At 37.0% G+C, this 21,659-nt stretch overlaps 4 protein-coding genes across 4 annotated transcripts; 1 reads left to right on the top strand and 3 right to left on the bottom strand.

The window, feature by feature from the left end:
- The first annotated feature begins 884 nt into the window (after positions 1 to 884).
- On the top strand, positions 885 to 6,922 carry adra1bb (adrenoceptor alpha 1Bb). Its single transcript, XM_082178019.1, has 2 exons — positions 885 to 2,012; positions 5,439 to 6,922. Exons 1-2 carry the CDS (start codon positions 1,058 to 1,060, stop codon positions 5,936 to 5,938), a joined length of 1,455 nt encoding a protein of 484 aa, XP_082034145.1. The 5' UTR covers positions 885 to 1,057; the 3' UTR covers positions 5,939 to 6,922.
- eif4ea (eukaryotic translation initiation factor 4ea) lies at positions 6,462 to 10,846 on the bottom strand. The gene is made up of 8 exons (XM_082178020.1): positions 10,723 to 10,846; positions 9,850 to 9,953; positions 9,652 to 9,747; positions 9,457 to 9,520; positions 9,262 to 9,375; positions 8,999 to 9,138; positions 7,306 to 7,435; positions 6,462 to 7,221 (listed from the first exon to the last, which is right to left on the bottom strand). Exons 1-7 carry the CDS (start codon positions 10,738 to 10,740, stop codon positions 7,321 to 7,323), a joined length of 651 nt encoding a protein of 216 aa, XP_082034146.1. The 5' UTR covers positions 10,741 to 10,846; the 3' UTR covers positions 6,462 to 7,221; positions 7,306 to 7,320.
- A 519-nt stretch (positions 10,847 to 11,365) lies between these two features.
- On the bottom strand, positions 11,366 to 15,762 carry adh5 (alcohol dehydrogenase 5). Its single transcript, XM_082177963.1, has 9 exons — positions 15,617 to 15,762; positions 14,950 to 15,051; positions 14,000 to 14,141; positions 13,802 to 13,889; positions 13,098 to 13,317; positions 12,737 to 12,997; positions 12,334 to 12,469; positions 11,634 to 11,772; positions 11,366 to 11,545 (listed from the first exon to the last, which is right to left on the bottom strand). Exons 1-9 carry the CDS (start codon positions 15,632 to 15,634, stop codon positions 11,521 to 11,523), a joined length of 1,131 nt encoding a protein of 376 aa, XP_082034089.1. The 5' UTR covers positions 15,635 to 15,762; the 3' UTR covers positions 11,366 to 11,520.
- Positions 15,763 to 16,685: 923 nt separating this feature from the next.
- On the bottom strand, positions 16,686 to 20,940 carry gar1 (GAR1 homolog, ribonucleoprotein). Its single transcript, XM_082177943.1, has 7 exons — positions 20,856 to 20,940; positions 20,252 to 20,466; positions 19,990 to 20,144; positions 19,314 to 19,373; positions 18,160 to 18,271; positions 17,885 to 18,007; positions 16,686 to 17,202 (listed from the first exon to the last, which is right to left on the bottom strand). Exons 2-7 carry the CDS (start codon positions 20,454 to 20,456, stop codon positions 17,192 to 17,194), a joined length of 666 nt encoding a protein of 221 aa, XP_082034069.1. The 5' UTR covers positions 20,457 to 20,466; positions 20,856 to 20,940; the 3' UTR covers positions 16,686 to 17,191.
- Positions 20,941 to 21,659: the final 719 nt, after the last annotated feature.

The following is a 21,659-nucleotide window of genomic DNA, read 5'->3' as shown; positions in this document are numbered from 1 at the left end:
TCCAATCCAATGAGCTCATCTTCAGACTCCACGGGAGATATGCTAATGAAGCCTTTGCATGAGACACATTTGTGTAGCAAAAGTGGCATGGTTGTTATGTGGTCTGGTCTGGGTACAAGTGAAAGCCTGTGATGCCAGAAATAAACCTGTGATGTCACACTAGTTTACTGCATGCTTCACAAAATGTTCTTGAAAATTTTTTCTGATTTTTTTCTTTCATTGCTTACATTTATGAATTTGGCAGACGCTTTTATCTAAAGCAACTTACATTGCATTATCCTGTACATTCATACATAGGTATGTGCAATCCCCTGGGATCGAACCCACAACTTTGCGTTGTTAACGCAATGCTCTTACCACTTAGCTACAGGAAAGCTACGGAATAATTCAAACCTTAATTCAAAATTAATTTTAAAAAATCTAGTTGGACCAACAAAAGAAAATGTATTTTGACAAATGTAATAATGAACATACTACAAATTAAAATTAAGTAAAAGTAAATGAATTTCACCTAAATCAACTAAACTGATTTTTTTTCTTCTTTTTTTTAGTGTAGGCTATATTTAACAATTAAAACAGATCCTCTCGTTTGCAGTGATCACCAATAACTTTAAAAGAAGGGTCTTTTGATTTAAAAGCAAAATTATTATCTGTCTTTTACGTTTGTGGGGTTGTATTTCTTTCCCATTTTTTAACCTTTTTAAATTATTTGGATACATGGTGTCTTTCTAAACTTATTTGAGGCATACTAATATGGAAATGTTATTTAAAAGTTTAAGACACTCTCCAGTTCCTCCTATGGCTAGAGCACTTTGTTTGCCTCTTCAGCACTCTTCCTCTGTTTAAATAAATCGACATTCAGTTTGGAGAGACTGAAGCAGAGATGGGCGGTATTAAATTCTTACCCCTGAGACAGACTCTTATTTTCACATTACGTGAGAGCATCAGAATGAAGACATTGCTCATTAGTAACTCACACAACGTTCTAGTCATTTATTAGGAACCTGACTCAAGCGGGCAACCAAAGTGTCAGCAATGGAGAATATTTTTCGCCAAAATGAACCAACAAAATGAAGATGAAGTCACACTGTCCTGGGGAATCGGTTCTTTGGATGCGTATGAAGAGTCACCGGTGTTTTCAAACTCTTCCGAGTTAAATGGCACAGGATTCGAGCCTCTACTCCTATCCCGAGCCGTCCCGCTCGGCTTGGCTTTGGGGGCTTTTATCATCTTCGCGGTGGCTGGAAACATCCTGGTGATACTGTCAGTTGTGTGCAATAGGCACCTGCGAACTCCAACTAATTATTTCATCGTAAATCTCGCTATTGCCGACCTTCTCCTGGGTACAACTGTGTTACCCGTATCAGCCACCTTGGAAATATTGGGTTACTGGGTGTTCGGGAGAATTTTCTGTGATGTTTGGGCCGCTGTGGATGTGTTATGTTGCACAGCATCCATCATGAGTCTGTGCGTAATATCCATTGACCGTTACATCGGAGTGAGCCATCCGTTGCAATACCCCAACATCGTGACAGGACCCAGAGCTTTGCTTGCCATGCTGGGAGTTTGGGTCCTGTCTTTGGTCATCTCTATCGGACCCCTGCTGGGATGGAAGGAGCCTCCGTCACCGGACGACACGGTGTGCGCCATTACAGAGGAACCCTTTTACGCGCTCTTCTCATCGCTCGGCTCCTTTTATATCCCCTTAATTGTTGTTCTAGTCATGTACTGCCGTGTTTATGTAGTGGCTAAACGGACAACGAAGAATCTAGAAGCCGGTGTGAAGACGGAAACGATGAATTCGGGTGAAATAACGCTGAGGATTCACAGGGGTTCGCAGGTGCACGAGGACACCAGCACCGCAGCCAGAAGTCGCGCTCATCAGGCGAGGAATTCTCTCACGGTCAAACTCCTGAAGTTTTCCAGGGAAAAGAAAGCAGCTAAGACCTTGGGGGTTGTGGTTGGAATGTTTACGCTGTGCTGGTTGCCATTCTTCCTCACTTTACCACTTGGTAGGTTTTTATTATACACAGTTGCACAATTTGTCCCCCCTCTCCCATTCATTTTGTCACACTAAGTTGTCACAAAGAGAAGCTGCAATGAAATAGTACATTATGCGGCTTATTAAGCTAAATTACATCCATAAAATCATCCACAGTGGTCTCCCAGCCTGATCATCTAACAGACCAGCTAGGACCAGCAAAGCAGTTTAAGCTGGTCTTTCTTTCTTTCTTTCTTTCTTTCTTTCTTTCTTTCTTTCTTTCTTTCTTTCTTTCTTTCTTTCTTTCTTTCTTTTACAGAACATTTAAACGTAACAAAAATATCTAACCATTTTTTTATTAATTATTTATATAAAATATTAAATGTAACAACTTGTACCAATTAAACAGACTACTTGCTTCAATCAATTGTTAGGTTTATTAAATATAACCTTGTCTTTCTGAAAGTTTTATTTATAAGCTGTCTCGGCACCAAAAAATGTCCCAACAAGGACAAGGATTTCATATATTGGCATCTTTGTTTGGGGACATTTTGTCCCCATAATGTAGGGTTTACCAGGCCACACGCACACGCACAAGCACAAACACAAACACAAACACACACACACACACACACACACACACACACACACACACACACACACACACACACACACACACACACACATTATCATTATGCCAGTCTGAGATATTCCTGCTGGTCTTCCAGTTTGACCAGTAAATTGGCCAAAACCTCTTTAAAACCAGCCAACAGATCAGCTCAGGAGACCAGCTAACCTTGGGCAATTGATATATTATTTCAGCTATTAGTAGTAATAATAATAAATTGTACTTAAAATACTGACATTCATAAAATTGTAAATTCTTAATGACATCCTTCCCTTCATCCTGTTTGGCATTAAACATCTTGATGCCTTGCAATATGCCTGTCAGTATTTGTTCTCATGTCATTAACAGCAGCAAACAGCAGTTAAGATGAAAGAATCTTTACAAAAAGTAACCATTATCACTGTTTAAATTGAATGCAAATAATGAATCATTAACAAATAATGAATCATTGTAATTGGTCTATTGATTCTAGCAAGGATGGCAAGGTAAATGGAAAACTTTTTTTTCCAATTCTATTTTTATTTCATTTTGTTATAGGCATACTACAGGAACAACACAAAATACAGAACAACTTTATATTTATAATAATAAAAAACTGCATAAAAAATTTAATAATAATAATTTAACATAAGACTTGCTTAAAATTGCTTAAATTACAGTGGAAGTTTCAATTCTGTGTTTTGTACTCACTTAAGTTATTCAACTAAATAGATTTGCCTTACACTCACAGGAAATACGTACAAATGATTTATCCAACACTAAGCCTTCTGCTGCTGGACGCTTGAGGTCAGCGGGAAGACCGCAGAGTAGGGGTCAAGACAGAATAAATCTTTTTGCACTTTGTTTCCTCGTCCCTCTCACGGGGCCCCCAGTGTGGGGTCCGCTGCATCCGTCGTTTGGCTGTCACAGCAGGGAGTATGAGAACGAGGCCCTGGACCGCAGCCATTCAGATTCAAAGGCAGGTTATGATTAATGAATTAGCGTAGTAGTCATTCCTGTCCCAGACAGGGTTATCTCAGCAGGGCAGTGTGCTTCGAAGTTCAGCTGGCCTGGTTCTTAATTAGGCAACTGTGCTTTTCTTTGAATTTAACTTAAGTGGAAAAAAGTAGCGTGTTTACTGGATCCTTACAGTGTAGATACAGAGGTCATGTCATGATACAATGTTTCAAGTTAATTTAGACAAGGTCACTTTGTGTTTAAATGAAAACTCTTTAAAACTTTGAATCTTTAAAAAAAATTCAATTCAGTAGTGAAAGAGGGATAATGATATATAGCTATTTAGCTTAAGGAGATCATAATTGTGGCTCATTCATTGCTGAACACATGAGATACACATGCTAACAGGGATTATGGGTCTTGTTACATAAATCTTTGATAAGTTTCCTAACCTGTCATACTAGACAATGGAAGAACCCAGCGAGCCACTTGACTGCATACAGGTTGGAAAAACAGGATGTAAGGATGTGGATAGTATATCTCAACTTGTTTGCTTCCTCTGAATCCTACTGTTCGTTACATTCTAGACGAGTAAAAAATAAAAATAAAAAATAAAAATTATAAGAGCGGTTATCAGAATAATGAGAGTATTTATTATTTAAGTGAGCTGCTTTGCTGTGCTAACATTAATTAAGGTCTATTTAAAGTCCATTCATGATTTCTTTAAGAAGGATGAAGCCTATCTTTGCCACTAACTCTCTTGGCTTTCATTCATGAATTCATTATTTCAGCCAAAGTCTCATGGTTCCCATGGTACTTTGAATGCAAGGGGTCAATGCACTGAGGTGCACTGCAGCATTGATGTGCTTCCGGTTTACACAGGGATCTCAGTCTAAAGCAGTTAATGACACAGATCCACAGCTCTAAATGAAGATAATATGATGACAAAAAGAATCGCATGTGCAGGTACATAAGTTTACAAGCGTAAATTAAATTTGCATGCGCAAGAGAAGATTTGTTACGAATTACACTTACGAATAACAGTAAAATGCTGCAAATATGTTTTTCTTACACTTGAAAGGCGATTTACACCTTTACAAATCTTCTCTTGCGCATGCAAATTTAACTTACGCTTCCAAACTTATGTACACTTTCACAAATTTTACCCTGCGCGTGAGATTCTTTATGGCATCATATTCACTTCATAATAATGTAAAAGAACACTTCAGTAGCATGTTATCTTTATTCACTTAGTTCCATGTGTCCTAAAAACAGAAGCTTGATCATCCAAACTACTCTTGATTGATATGTTTAACCAGTGTCTAATGCACCACGTGCCCTTTCTTCCAAGTTCACATCAAAGAGTAAACACATATTCATTTATTTAAACTTTTTTTTTTTATGATTACTTCCTTCTTTATAAATGCTATGCACATCTGCCATGTAGTTTATTGTCAATGACACATTTTTAGTTTCATACCAACTTTGAATGAGGAACATTTTGGTAAGCAAGCGTTGCTGCCCCCTGCTGGATGCTAAAGCAAATAACAGATCTTTAAAACATACAACAGTTGAATAGCAGGGGGAACAATCACGAACAGTCACGGATTGTGCCAGCAGGGGGCACACCAGTCATGTGTTAAATAAGAGAGAGAGAAAAAACCGAATCCCACTCACACAGCATGATAGAAAATGGACAAGTTTTCTCTAGAATTCAATTCATGGCATAGGCTTTCTCTGAATATTGTGTCATTTTCAAATTCTTAACATGATGACAAGTGCAATGTGAATCTAGTTTGCAATTTGAATAACTAACAGAACACTCATGTCATATGGCTCATTTAATGACAATATCTCATACTCAACCTTTACCGGTGTGCTTTCTCTCTGCAGTCGCATTCAACGCCAGCCTGCGGCCCCCTGAAACTGTCTTCAAAATCATCTTCTGGCTTGGTTACTTAAACAGCTGCCTGAATCCCATCATCTATCCCTGCTACAGCCGGGAGTTCAAGCTAGCTTTCATCCGCATCCTGAAATGCAGATGTCACCACAGGAGACGGCCAGGTTGGAGAGCGTACAACTACCAGGGCTCACAAATCAACTCCTTCTACTCACGGCAGGATTCAAAGGACTCTGTGAACTATGGTAGTTACCTAAATGGGAGCCAGAGAACCCTGTCCTCTGCCAGCCCCAGCCCTAGTTATCATACCAAAGGCCTATCACATTTTCAGGAGGATGGACCCAGACATGCCCGGAGCAGGACACCATCTGTGTTATCTGAAAGTACTTTGGATCATCATCTTGAGCGTGTGGAGGAAGATCCAACCCAGTCTGTAGGCCAACCAGATCAAGCTGGAATCAGAAACTGGCCTCAAGGGCAATTGAAAGAGTAAGGATGTCGAACTTTAAGTGGCACTATTTGCTTTATTCGCCCAAAGTATTTCTCTGGTCATGAGTAAATACATTTAAATCTGACATACAACCCCATTTCCAGAAAAGTTGGGACATTTTACTGGGATTCTCTTTAACCTTTATTCAACAGACTAAAGTACAACAAACAAACGAAAAGCTATTCAATTTTACAAAAAACTTTTCTGGAAATGGGGTTGTACAACCTGGCATTAATGTACATCACAGTGTGAATACTCAGACACAGCATTAAAGCAATTTTGCTCAACTATTTCCAATTCTAAATAATGCCTTCATTATTTTTAATCACAAACGTCAATGTTGTTCTTGCCAAATTGATCAGGCTTTTTCATCAGTTTAAATTATTCAAACCGCTTAATTGTACAGACAGAAAAAAAATTAAAAAATATATATATATATGAGCAAAGGGAAGGTGATACATTTAGCTAAAATGGTTACAAAATTCTAACCTACTGGAATGAGAAAATGATTCCCACATTTCAAGAATCTCAGAAAGGATTGTTTATTTATTGTCAACATATGCACTTCAGTGGCTCTTTACTGGATATAGACAATGCACTGTACATTTTATTTACAGTCAATTTCCATACATTTTCAATAAGCACCCATTTTCAAGAAAGGGGTTTCTATATTTTTTTTTTTTATCAGGCTACTCAATGAAACCCCTTAGGAAAATGTTAGAAATGGAGATCAGTTTTCTCAATACTGCCTTGAACACTTTACATGAGGAATGTAGAACAAGACTGCAAAAATACAAATTTATACAAGTCTTTAAACAGAATCAACCGTTGACATTCTCAAGCTGCAATACAAGAATTGTTTTAATAGTGTAATTAGAAATGTCATGATCAGTCCACATCACTCGAACACTAAACCCAAAGCAGAAACAAATGGATTGAGTAAAAAAAATTTAAAATAAATTACACTTACGATTTAGTAACTGCAACTCAACATAAAAAAGTGAACAGAATATGAAAGAAAAACATTCATAAATTGAATTGAATACACTTCCCATCCCCACCAGCGAAATATCTGCTAATAGTATGCAGTAACATTTAAAAAAAAGAACGTGGCTCTGTTTATACACTGTACAGTTTTGTAATTATCTGAAGGCATTTCATTTTCTAGTGTTTCCCCCACAGCATTCTGTGAAAAGGTCAGATCCCAGGACAGTTTTGTTTTCATTTTTCTGTCTCTTTCGATGAAGATTTGAATATGATAAAGATTCAGACTGTTGTTGCAGCATCTGAAATGAAATTATAGCATGAACAATCTTACTAATTAACAATGTAATATAAAAATTTACAAGACTCTATCAAGAAATACCCACTGTTTAAAAGGCTCCTTAAGCGACAAACATATTCTTGGTGGTGGAACCACTTTTGGTGGCTGTGTCAGCATGTGACTGGAATCCAATGATGACCTTTGATGGCACACCTAATCTTTCCTTGTACACACGCCTGTGAATAAACAAATAAAAATGTAGAAATTTACAGATGAAGGCAAGATATAAGATAATACTGTATGTCTACCTTATAGCCACGAATGAAAAGATTGTAAAGATTAAAGGGTTAGTTCACCCAAAAATGAAAATTCTGTCAGTAATTACTCGCCCTCATGTTGTTCCAACCTCGTAAGACTTTCGTTCATCTTCGGAACACAAATTAAGATATTTTTGATGAAATCTGAGAGCTGTCTCACTCCTCCATAGGCTTCTATGTTATTGAAACTTGCCGGGCCAGAAAAGTTAGTACAGACAATGTTTAAAATAGTCCAAGTGACTACAGTGGCTCAACCTTAACCATTTGGTGCAATATAGATGGACACGGGAGACGCGACACATTCAGAATTAATAAACTTTTAGTAAACTACAGAACAGCGCGAGCAGGGAAGCGGCGCGCCTCACGCGGGCAGGGCTTATATGCTCTGAGAACAGACACTGCACTAGTGATATAAAACGCACACACACAGGTCTGTTAAATTAAGCAATACTTTTAAGGTAGTCTAATATTTTTCTGACTAACAAATTACTGACACACAGTAAAGGGTAGATTTAAGTAAAGAAAAACGAAATTTAAATAAAGAAAAACGAAATTAAGTTAAATTAAAAACGAGATTAATTTAGATTGATAATAACGGGTAAAAAGGCTAATACATTTTGTTTCTATTATTCTATTTTCCACAATGTCAAAGCAACGCAGCTTAACCCAAAATACAAGCTCAGGCATTCACTTCGGTCCATACAAACTCCGCTGTTCTGCGCTCTTGCCAGAGAACACTCCCGTTGCTGGAACACTTTTAGGCGTCGGTTCTATTTCTAGCATGCACACGTTTTCCACGTGGCTCGAGCCGCGCCTGAGACGCGTGTCTCACGCAGGCAGTGTGCAAACTCCAACCTGTTAACATGGGAGCCGAAATAAAAACGGACACGCCACGCAGCCAGTGTGTCGCCGGCCTTATTCAAGCGCGAATGAGAACCGTTTCGCGGGGGATCCCAGGTGTGCAAAAAAAATTAAAAAACGAATATTGAAATGTCAAATTTTCTAATCGAATACCAACCCACCGAACGAATATTCGAATATTCGGGTCCAGCCCTAGCAGTGTTATTGTAATAGCAAACCACCATGATCCAATCAATTCCCGATGGACAAAATCAAGTCCCGCCCTACATTTGTTCTTGTCTGAAAAGCCATTTCACTCGGATATACATCACAAGACTACCACAACTTCCATTTCATGTCGACTTTAAGAATGGAGGCAGATGAATGTGAGTTTGAAGGGGTGGGGTTTAAGCGGACTAAATGAATGGAGAAGTACTGCAAACATCACCAGAGAGAAGTCTGCCGTTTCAACTGAAGATCAAGTTATGACCTTTTGAGGTCAGAAATGAAATATGCGGGGATGAATCGGTGAAAAATAAGATTAATAACATGCATATCAAAAATAGATCGGGTGAATTTTCAATTCTTGCTGACATTAACCTAGGTGTTCATATTGGTATAATTTCTCAAAACTATGTTTACCCTATGTGTACAACAGCATCTTTGTTCTCGTAGTCTGTCGTCCATATCGCTATTTTGTCTCCCTTTGTTCGGATGTTGACGACGGCACCACAGACATCATCACTGTGGTCATCAAATGCTTCTCCCACAAGGCACAAAAGCTAAAAAAAATAATTAAAAAAAAACAGAATTGAGATAGAGCATCTAAGCCTTCAGGATCTATGAGCACACAATGAATTTTGCAGATAATGCAGTTAAACTGACTAGACAGAGTGCGAACTTACCGTCTCCAACCAGAAGCGGTCCAGGTCGGCTCTGCGCTGCTGTTTGGACAGGGTGATCAGCCAGCGCCCGCCCTGCTTGTTTCTCTCATCTTCCCACATGGGCTCAATGCCATCCTGCTCCGAAAAGTGCAAAAGGATCAATTTAGATGGATTCAAAATACTAAAATATCTTGAGAATGCTATACTATGCCTTACCTTGAAAAGGGAGTAGTCACATCCTGACATTAAGTTACTTGATAACTGAATGTGATTGTATAACCTGGGAACAGAACACCAAAACCTGTTAGTGCCACATTGCTGCTTACAACTAACAATCTTCTGTTTAACCAAAGGTTTTCTTAATCATTCATGCGGTCCATGTTGTTTCGATTCCCTCTTGTTAATACTTACGCCCAGAAGTCTTCCACTGTGTCAAACTTTGAGATGAGACGAAGATTGGCCTGCCATGTTTTGCTTTTGTCATTTTTAAAGAACCAAAGAGCCCATCTGTCCCCCAAAAACAAAACAAAAAACAGATCACTCTTCCAGATTTTTATTTTGCATTACAATGCACAAAAACCATGAAATGTGTGTGGCCAGGTGACTCACCTGTTCTGCAGAGGATGTTTAATGTAATCTTCCAGACTCACAATCTCTTGTGTAATTTCAGCCTTTTTTTCTTCCTCTGAATTTGGTGGATTTGTTGAATTTTCCTACAGGGAACATTTCCACTGCATTACATTTCATTTCTATTACATTTCCACTATTTTATCTAAACATTTACTAGCCTAAAGTGACATTTCAAACAAAATGCCTATTTTGATAATGCCTATAAATAAATAAAAATATGAGAATAATAAATATAAATATATATATATATATATATATATATATATATATATATATATATATATACTAAATAAATAAAATAAACAGAATAAATCATTTTGGTTCTTCAGGCTCTGAACCTGGCAGAAATTTTGACATTGACTAAAGGTCCTTCTAAACATTACAAACTTAAAAACTAAACATCTAACTATTTGACTTATTTACTTATATTTAGTTTTAATAAAATATCTGTGTTTTTTTTTAGATACATGAAGAGTTGTCCATAGAGACTAAAAACAAATCACACTATATTTTTAGTGACACATCAGCAAACCATAAGTCTAGATCACAGAAACAGAGATGGTTTAACAACATGTTAAATTCACAGAGAAAACATCAAATATGCTCACAGCCCCCTTTCCAGATAATAACATGAAATATGTAAGTTAACAATTTTGCAAAATATCCTTCAAACGCATATGTGCGACAGTCAGACACATGAGCTCAATTGACTGTTTGCTTTAAGAGATATCACTCCACAGAAACATATTTACCCCTCTACACAAGCACTGACCAAAATAAAACACGTATTTAATATTAATAACTACCACGGATATCATCACAATGTTTGTAGGGGCACTTATATTAACTCACCGGTTCAGCAGTCGCCATCTTCTACAAATGTGAAGGGTCTTTCCGTGTGTGAAAACACCATTTGATTGGCCAAACTCAAGCGAACACATGTGAGTGAACGAGGAGCACGCGTTTGGACAGCGACCCCTAGAGGACACAGAGAGAAGAGGACTCCCGCCGTCGTAAAGCTGATGGTTGTTTATGATTCATTGCTTGAGCAAACCCTAGTTTTTCAGTTAAGTATTTCATTTATGCATATCAGTATAATAGATAAGTATAAATGTATTTCATTGTGTAATTTTAAATATTCTTTAACTGAAAGTAGCTTAAAAAAACTGGAAAAAAATATGTCTGAAAGTGAACTCTGCTATTCTTATCACATTTGTCACAAATGTCAACATTAAAAAAAAAATATTCCTTTATCATCCTAATTATAGTGTTTATGAGAATTTCACCATTATTTGACAATTTTTTTAACCAAAGTATTTTCGAATACATTGATTTATTTTATACACGTATCATATAATTTATTTGGATATTTTATATATAGTTTTAATCTACATTCAAGATTTATAACAGAGCAGATTTACACAGAATAGAATTTGATGCCAAGCCATTTATATTTTAACTATAAAAAAATTAAATAAAAAGGAGGCACAAAATGTTGTGTGTTTGGTACATTTATTCAGTCTGTAACTGGAACTCTACACACAAATAACCATTAATTAACACAACAGTCAACACTGCAACTATTGAGACAAGGATGTTGATGATTAGTATGTCTTATTCATGGCAGGACTCATGTTTGAACCCGAAGGCTCAAAGCTGCAGGACGGTTCGGATACTGTGGAAGACGCACAAGAGAAAAGTTTGCATTAAGATATCAGTTTGTTTCCCACCAGATAAAAACAGGCATTTTATAAGGCATGTACCTCTTCCCAGAATGCATCAGGTCAAAGGCCTCATTGATCTGGGTAAAGGGCAATGTGTGAGTAACAAACTCATCCACCATCAGCTTCTTACTCATGTAGTCATTCACCAGCTTAGGAACACTCTCCACACTCTTCCAACCTTAAAAGCAAAGAGAAAATCCTTCTGTTATGAAGTTAATTACCTAATATGTTATATTTATATGCTACATGCTAAAAGAAAATATCATAATGCTATCTGAAAATGTAAATGGTAACATAAAAAGATATAATTAAAAAAGATATAATATACAAAAATAAGATAAAATAATAACAATATAAAAAAACTAAACAAAAATTAAATGAATAATATTATACAAAACTAAGAAAATCATATCTCATAATTAATATAATATTAAAGTAAAATTCAATATAACATTTATATTAAAATATAATAATATAACCATACAACAATAATATAAAATCATATCACAATTAATATATGATTAAAATAAAAATAATTATTGATCTAGACTAGAGAGTCCAGAGAATTGCCCTAGACTGGTCTGGTTCCAATTGGGCGAAAAACCAGGGACTAGTTGGCCAAAGTAGGTTTTGGACAAAATTGGCCATATAAATTTTTTTCACAGTGATCACAGTGATGCTAAAATTGAGCATCTAGGACAAACTAAATAAACTAAATAAAATAAAATAATACACCCACCACCAAAAGCTGTGCCTTTCCATGTACGCCCTGTGACCAGCTGGAAAGGGCGGGTGGAGATTTCTTGCCCTGCCCCTGCCACACCAATGATGACACTGGTTCCCCAGCCTTTGTGACAAGCCTCAAGAGCCGCTCTCTGAATTCAAAAGAAAAGTGACAATTATAATGGTCATCATGAGCATCCTAAGCCGTATACAACTGGGCAATTATGCACTTCACACAAGTACAATAGTGGAAACTATACTGTCTCTAATTATGAGTTACCATGGCAGCAATTATTTTGAGGAACAATGACGACTTCAACTAAGCTGAGATCTACAGTTCTGCTGTAGACATCTGGATGGCTGTATTAGTCGGCTTTCGTTCATCCCTATCTAAACGGCTGATGTTTCTGCAGTTTTACCATAATGCCAACATTGCCGATGCATTCGAAGGAGTAGTCAACCCCTCCATCTGTCAGCTCCACCAGCACTTCCTGAATGGGCTTGCTGTGGTCCTTTGGGTTCACAAACTCAGTGGCTCCAAACTTCTTGGCAGTTTCAAACTTGTCTGGGTTGATGTCAATGCCAATGATCCTGGTGGCACCGACTGACTTGCAGCCCATTATGACTGCGAGCCCAACTGCTCCCAAACCGAACACAGCACAAGTAGAGCCGGCTTCAACCTACCAGGGGGAATATGTGTCTATTGACCATGTGACATTTAGACAGAAGGAAACATTCTAGTAATTATAAAGACATGCACATTAATTAAATGAAGCAGACTTTAGCAGTATTGATGGCAGCTCCGTATCCAGTAGAGATGCCACAGCCCAGCAGACACACTTTGTCCAGGGGGGCATGTTCATCCACTTTGGCCAGAGAGATGTCTGCCACCACAGTGTATTCGGAGAAGGAGCTGGTACCCATGAAGTGAAAGAGCTGCTTGCCTTTACAGCTGAACCTGGAGGTGTTATCGGGCATCAGACCCTGACCTTGGGTCACCCTAAAAGAATTGCATCACAACTGAGCATCTATAAACCAAATAACAGTTAGCATGAACAATAACAAGACCTACACAACCATTAAAAAGTCTGGGTCAATCTCTAATGTTTACCAAGACATGATTTATTATTACAATTTAAAATAACTTTTCTATTTTAATATATTTTAAAACGTGATGCAGCCATTACTCCGGTCTTCAGAGTCGCATGATTTTACAGAAATCTTTCTAATATGCTGATTTGCTGCTCAAGAAACATTTTATCAATGTTGAAAACTGCTTCATATTTTTGTGGAAACGTGATCTTTTTTTTCAGGATTATTTGATGGATAAAATTAAGTTAAAAAGAACCGCATTTTTAAAAATAATTTACTGTCTCTTTACTGTCACTTTTGATCACTTTATTAATCTTGCTGACCCCAAACTTTTGAATGGTAGAGTATTTTCATAAAGGAGAGAATGATGATGGAAAATAATTCATAATTACCTGATTTTCTGACACAGGTTGGTTTTAGGATTTTTACAAAACTTGCACTCTCCACATTGGGGTACATACAGTGGAATAACAGTATCACCTTCACAAAAAGTGAAAGAGCTTCAGGATTTCAGCCCATCTCCCAAAATTGCTCACATTTTACACATTAAATGTCACTGAAGTGAGGGTAAATAGCCTGTTTTGACATGCCTGGTTTGAATTTGGTGACCCCTTCGCCAACACTCTCAACAGTGCCTGCCCCCTCATGGCCCAGGATGACAGGAAACAAGCCCTCAGGGTCACTTCCACTCAGGGTGTAGGCGTCAGTGTGACACACACCTGTAGCATGAATCTGAAACGCACAACCACGCAAGACTTCTCACCATTATATTTGAATATATATATATTATTATTATTCAAAGCACAATATATTTTTCTCTATACATGAGTTGATTGCTTAATTATTTGTAATAAAGAACACAATCATAAACGCAACACTTCTACATAATCATGCATGGCACAAGACACTGAAGACAGCAGGGTCAAAACTGAACCTGCTCGGTGTAAATCTGTCACAAAACATGGTGCTTTGACAGGGTGCAGCTGCAAGCCGGTTTGTTACAGCTTTAGCAGAGCTGGTGCAATTTAAAAAGAGAAATCTTTTCTATATCAATTATAAAAAGATCTCATAATGTCCCGATATGTCAGTTTAAAATGTTATAGGCAGCATGAAACGGAAGTTGCAATAGTCTTTTTCCCCCTATTGTATATCTGAGTGAAACGGCTTTTCAAACAATGATTGGATGGTTGTGGTTTGCTATGATCTCATGTGAGTGACAGGTTGTCCCGCCCTCGCGCCAGTAAACACATCATCAGAGAACAGATGCTGTTGCAAGAGGGAGGGGAAGTTATTGTGATTAAAGATTATGAGGGCACATGACTTTTAAAAAAAATTACGTGTATGGATAAATCATTTATAGTTAACACTGCAATATTCCATTAAAAAAACAAAAACAAGAATTGTCCATTTTGATGTCATGGTGACTTTAAAAACAAAGATTTTACGGAGCACCAAAGTACTCTGTGTCATCTACAATCTATGCACTTCAAATAACCTATTGCTTTTGTCAAGAGGTACAATGTTCAGATTAATGGTTTACCTTCACTCGAACTTCATGGGCTTTAGGTGGAGCAACCTCCACCTCCTCAACTGAAAGAGGCTTACCAGCCTCCCAGGCCACTGCTGCCTTGCATTTGATCACCTGAGGATGAATCAAAGAAGCTGTTAGCTCATAAACACTGTTAGAAGAGATGCTTCGGTAACTATTTTTCACCTAAAATGAAGGTTATGCAAATCACTGCTTTAGAAGACTTTTATGTAGATGCTGTGCAGGACGAGAAGCAGTTAAACACAAAAACAAGTGATGTGTTTATGTATAGCAAAATTTGCATAACATAATGTGAATCTCTATTCACATGCTGTAAAAAATATAAATAAATCTGTGGTTAAGGAGAAAGGCCGCGTTGAATGCAACAATATAAAGATTAGAATAACATGTTTCTGATGTTTTATGCATGCATTGTAAAACAAGGGCAACGGAAAACAGGTCAAAGCAGCACAATGGATCTTTGTATACCTAGATCTGCACTCTTGTCATGCACAAGTGCTGCTACATATTTCAAAGCGTTTTTGATTGAACTGCATTGTCTTGACACTCGATGTTTTTCACAAATGTTGCCCATTTGTGTACATTAAACGCGCACAAATGTATACTATTAATACTTTACGTAGTTGTAGGGTGAGGGCAAATTTCGCTGCTAACTTACTTTCCCAGTTGTGTCCATGCTTTTCTTCCACCACGAGAGAAAGGGAAGGAGAGGTGTGGCAAACTAAAGAACAGCTTTCTTCCACCAATGAGAGACCAGGATGTGGTTACGCTTGAGCAAAGTACGTTGTTTTTCTCAGCGCATGCAGCGCTTATGCATCTAATAGGTCTGTTGAACTGATAAATAATGAATCAAAGAGCAATGTTCGCTCGATCTAGAAATAGCCTGTCAAAGCATTTATGATGCCTTCTACACCGTAAATATGAAACTGGATATAAGGATTAGCTTACACACTTTACGGAGAAAATGTTATTCAACAAGGACCTACATTTATGCTAAAACACAAGTGTTTTCTCTCTCTCTTAGGGAAGAGGTAACGTTATCATCTTATTTATGCAAGGGAATGTGGATTTTTCATAATGTCTTACAAAAGGAACAAGTGGCGAATTAGACTTCCGGGTTCTGACGTCACACCAGCGCCACTCTATAAACTATTTAATCACACGTTTCTTGATTGTATATTTGATTTGAGACTTCGTCGCTGTTACTTGTTGTATTTTGCAATTATGTCTGCCTTTTGAAAATTGCAAGTTAATATTGTTTGCTCAATACCTATTTTGTCTGTAAATTTGAATTCAATAAAACATTTTTTTATTTTATTATAATCATCACACATGCAGTTAGGAACTTTTAAATATACAGTCACCAAAAACACACCACTGTTTTTAGAATAAAGCTCTGGCAATCCTTTTCTATTTATTAGCATATTTACATTTTCTTTTTATATATATTATTGTTACTTTAAGCTGTAGTCTGCAGCACCATAGTATTGCTTTTCCAAGAAAAGTCTAGACACTTCTCACTTCTGTCTGGTTCTATGCTGAAGATCTGGAAAATCCCTGACTAAACACTCTAACTGTTGATACAGTGCACATTGCCTTTTATAAACAATCTCTGATAGGTTTGCAGACTCAAGTCTCTCCTATTCAGATGTCACAACCCAATATCTACACTTTAGCAATAGCAAACATGTTAGTACATCACAAAATAATTAAAACCAAAACTGCAGTTGACCATATAACAGATTTTATTTTGCAAGTCCATGGTGGCATCTGGAGGTCAACTGAAACAATTTGCAATTCTGTAAATGCAGACATCCATTATTATCCAACAATGAAAGTTTTTTACATCATTATTTGTGGAGTTAACTTCACCATTTTGTCACTACATAACCTGTTACGTTACGTTGTTCAAGTAGATACTGGTCCAACCTCCAGCAAATGTAAAAATGCAAGTGGATGCAAACCAACCACGTAAGGTTGTGGAGACTCCCGTCCTCTTGTACACAGACATGTGGCAACTTAAAACATTAGTCCTATCAGTAGATCAAATAAAAAAAATCCACTGCTGAGAAAATACATATATATAATACAAAAAGTAAAAAGTTCAGCTGTACAACAGAGGCATGAATTGACAGTCAAAAGACTTTGGCAAGGCCCCAAATGCTGCTTCTGGCTTCTCACCAGAAGTTTCCACAGAAGATGACAGGACAGATCCCACCCTATGAGTCCTTCATCATCTTCCACCTGCAAAGAAAGTAGAAAAAAATTAGATGTTACTCCTACTACAATGGAAATGGAAAAGAGCAGCTCAGATATGTTCATACTTTATAAATTACCATTATTCAGCAAGTACGAATTAAATTGATCAAACGTGACAGTAAAAACATTTACAAAATTACAAAACATTCCTATTTCAAATACATTGTTCTATTGAACTTTCTATTCATTGTAAAATACTGATAAAATAAATGCATCACAGTTTCCACAAAAATATTAAGCGGAACAATTTTGATAAAAAAAAATAAAAATAAAAAAGTTTAAGCACCAAATCAACATATTAGAATGAGTTCTAAAATATCATGTGACATCACAGGAATTAATTATACTTTAAAATATATTAAAACAAACAAAAAAAAGTTTTGAATTCTAATCATTTCACAATATTACTGTACTGTTTTTGAACAAATAAATGCATGTATTGGTGCAGAATGAGCATGAGATATATAAAAAAAAAAACATTATTTAAAATCTTACCAACTCCAAACTTTTGAACGGTAACCAAGGAATGTGTTTGAAAATACATGAAGGGGATCAAATTATGGATCTTTTTGAATCTCATTTTTGGATAAAATATTCCATTTACCTTAATTAAGTACTTTCATCCAATTTCATTATTAATTTCTGAGGATCAACATTGCTAACTTACCTCTGAATCCACGTCCACCGCCTCCACCTCTGCCTCCTCGGAACCCTCCACCGAACCCTCCACCACCGCCTCCTCTGCCACCTCCACGCCCGCCAAATCCTCCACGACCTCCACGGAAGCCTCCTGCAAATACAACACTCGTTTTAGGATTCATTGTGTAGAGCACAATGTGAATGCTACACAATTCTGTGTTAATTAAACAGATGTTATTACCAGAGATAATGATAAAACCGAACCAATTAGCATATGTATATTGTTTTCTTGTGTGGTCTTACCTCCTCTTCCACCTCTTCCTCCTCCTCTACCTCCACGGGGCGGCCCCTTCTCACCTGGAGGCCTGGGGAGGAATCTCTGGAGGGGCAGCAGCTTCATGGGGTCGATGTAGAACTGATGCAAGGGAAGAGAAAGTTAATTAAAATATTTTTCATCATAATACTGTTAGTCACATCCTAGTGAATTGATAAGAGGCAGAACAGCCGAAGGAAGCCGCTAAAACTGCTTGAAGGCTCATAAGAATCCCTTTGATATTCTGAAGCAATATCTGCTTCTAAATTATGGATATCCTAAAAGAACACTGATCGTTGTCTAATATTTGAAATAAAACTGATAAGCAGTGGGGTGTTCTTTAAAAAAATAGAGAAGACCGCAAAAAAAGGAAAAAGTTATGTGGTGTTACATCTTGATATATATATATATAAGCTCAACACAACAAATGTTTCAAGTGGTTTCCCCAAAAGTTAAAAATGCAACTTTTAGTGATTTCTGCAGTCTCAAAATTATTCAACCCACTGAATAGAATCCCTCACAACAGCACTAATATGCAAAATGGGTGTTGTCTAATCAAGTGCTTCATTAGCTGCACCAGGTGTGCTTCAGCTAGAACACATGAAATGTCTAAACTGGCTAGGTTTGTTGAGTGTTGCATTTGACTGCATGTTAGAAATATGTCAAAAGATGGTCCAAAAATTTAAGAAGTTTTCATGCCAGAACTCCAAGACGTACACCATTACTGACCCAAAAGCACAAGAAAAGCTGGCTCTAAATTGCCCAAAATGATATAAATAAGCCACAGAAGTTTTGAGACAAAAACTAAATCCAGAAGAACTGCGGGAACGTCTCCAAGATGCTTGAAGAAACCTTCCTGCAAAGCTACAGTACTGTGAAAAGTACTGGCACTTGTGTTAAAATGCTGTAAAGTGAGAATGCTTTCAAAAATAAAATCACAAATTTAATTTATTTATGATTTAACTTCTATTAACTAATATATTATATAAATAACTGACGGGGGGGGGGGGGGGGGGTTAACATGCCAAAGACTTTTGCACAGTACTGTGTGAGATATATATATATATATATATAGAAATAAAGTTAAAAAGTACCATAACAATAGGGTTCATAAACATTACAAAAATAAAAAAACTGAGCTTACCTTCTGTAACTTTTTGAAGGAGGATGCCTTCATATTTTCAGAGAGTTTGACTGAAAAATACTGAGGAATTTGTTAAGGAAACAATTTAGCTCATTAATCCTGTAAAGCCTGACATATGAAATAACATTCAGAAAAATCTTATTGTAGTGGAAATGTATTAATCCTTTAGAAAAAACAAGAATTTAAAAGAAATGATTTGCATATGATTTGAAAAATTAATAACACTATGAAAGCTATTCTTGCATTTATTTTATAAAATTATTAGTTTTGACAGCAAACACACAAGTGTAGCAATATATATATATTTTTTTTACATTTATACTAAAGGCTTTTTACTTGTTTTTACTTATACAATATATATTATATATATACATAACCTATCAATTGTGTGCAACAGCTTTTCAGCAAGGTTTTGATCATGTTGATAATAATTGGCCTTAGACATTCATGTATCAAATACAATACAGTAGGCTTTCGCAGGCAGCAACATAGTGTTGGCCCAGATCCAGCCCACATCTGGTACATTAATTCCACAAGGTCCAAATGTGGACCGACACTATGTTGCTGTCTGGGTTTATAGGACAAATTACACAAGAACACTTCACTATTACGTTTTGAAGTCGCTGTAAAATTTGACAGCACTGTCAACATCACATGCAAAAACATGTAAGGATACAAAATCACGAATCTGCCCAAAGATCTCGTCCACTTTTCCAATCTGTTCTTTGTTTTCCAGATATATAGGAGCGTTGAAGTAGGGGACTTTGTTTTCCTCCGTCACACATTTACAGACAATTTCATCCTCACAGGGGTGCATGAACTCTCCCACAGCTGAGACATGAGGAGCATCAATACAATTTAGCCTATAGCATGAGACAAGCAGTCGCAAGAGAATGCAAATACAAACAGAGGCATGAAAGAAAGCAAATATACCTTACCTATAACATATTCCGGTGGACCAAAGTCTTGATATCTGTTAAATCCACCTCGACCTCCACCTCCACGACCCCCACCAAATCCACCTCCACGACCCCCTCCGAATCCACCTCCACCACGACCACCTCCGAATCCACCTCCACGACCACCACCTCTGTTAAAACCACCGCCACGACCCCCTCGACCACCACCCCCGCGGAATGACATGATGAAGATCCTGTAAAACACATAAACGAATCGCGGGTTACACTGGGCAACGTGGTATTAAATACGAGAAGTCAGCGTTAGCATAAGTTTAATCATCATGATGATGATGATCCAAACAAACACTGGAGGAAAAGACTAACGTTACATATCCAGGTGAAAATTTTGGGGATTTTAAACCTTTCCTTATCATTATATAATATATTACAGGAAAGAAATAACAGTTGTAAGTTACTGGAGTACTGTCGAGCATGGTGAACCAGGGAGGTTAGCCTTTTAGCACATCTAATACCTCCAGTTGCAAAAAGAAATATAACTTACAGATAAATAACACCAACCGGTATTCTACATAAACATATGTTATTCTAAAACTTGCGCTGAAAAGTGAAAAGCACAATTTACCTTTAAATGTGCTCGGTTGGACTATCAAATCAAGGAGCACGCTGTTGACTCTGGAAACACATGTGCCTTCTGCACTGTGCCTGCCGTAAATGAACACCCAACACCGGCACAGACTGTCGTAAACAAGGAAGTCACTACCATGTTTGGACGATAGGGGCGTTCGTGTCAAGAAAAAGCAAAACTTACGGTTTACAACATTCTTCATAGAAAAAAGTTAACATATTACAATAGCACAAATTTCAAATGTTCATGTTTATTTTAAGGCTTATACATACATATGTTCTCATTTAGGGCCTATATGTTGAATTAAATATTTTGATCTAATAGTTTTACATTTTTACTGTTTACATTTTTAACATTTGTGTTACTGTTTGATGTTAATTTCATGTAAAAATAGGTTTCATTCATATATCACTTTTCTAGAACTCACTTTACACAGCCTGTAAAATATAAATACAACTAGATGACAAAAAAAGATTTTGAAGAAGCACGTCTCAGATTCTAAATGACTCGTCACCCATGTCAAGTCAAGTCAAGGTACCTTTATTTATATAGGCCTAGTGCTTAATACAATACAGTTTATTTCAGAGCAGCTACAGGAAAATGATTCACTGATGCGAACAGAGTTCATTTCGGCTGTATACAGCATCTCTAAAGAAAATAGTGTCATTGTTCAGCTGAAGTCAGTTCAGAGTTGATTCAGTTCCATTGTAAATATAATCAATTATCAATCTATAAAACAGTTCTGCAGACAAACAGTGATGTGGACAGTGCAGTCAAATCAAAAATATTGTTGAATATTAA

The sequence above is a fragment of the Leuciscus leuciscus genome (assembly GCF_965113295.1).
Source record: "Leuciscus leuciscus genome assembly, chromosome: 8".
Taxonomy (NCBI): Eukaryota; Metazoa; Chordata; class Actinopteri; order Cypriniformes; family Leuciscidae; genus Leuciscus; species Leuciscus leuciscus.
The sequence above is the reverse complement of the archived record's forward strand: the minus strand, read 5'-3'. Positions and strand labels throughout refer to the sequence as shown.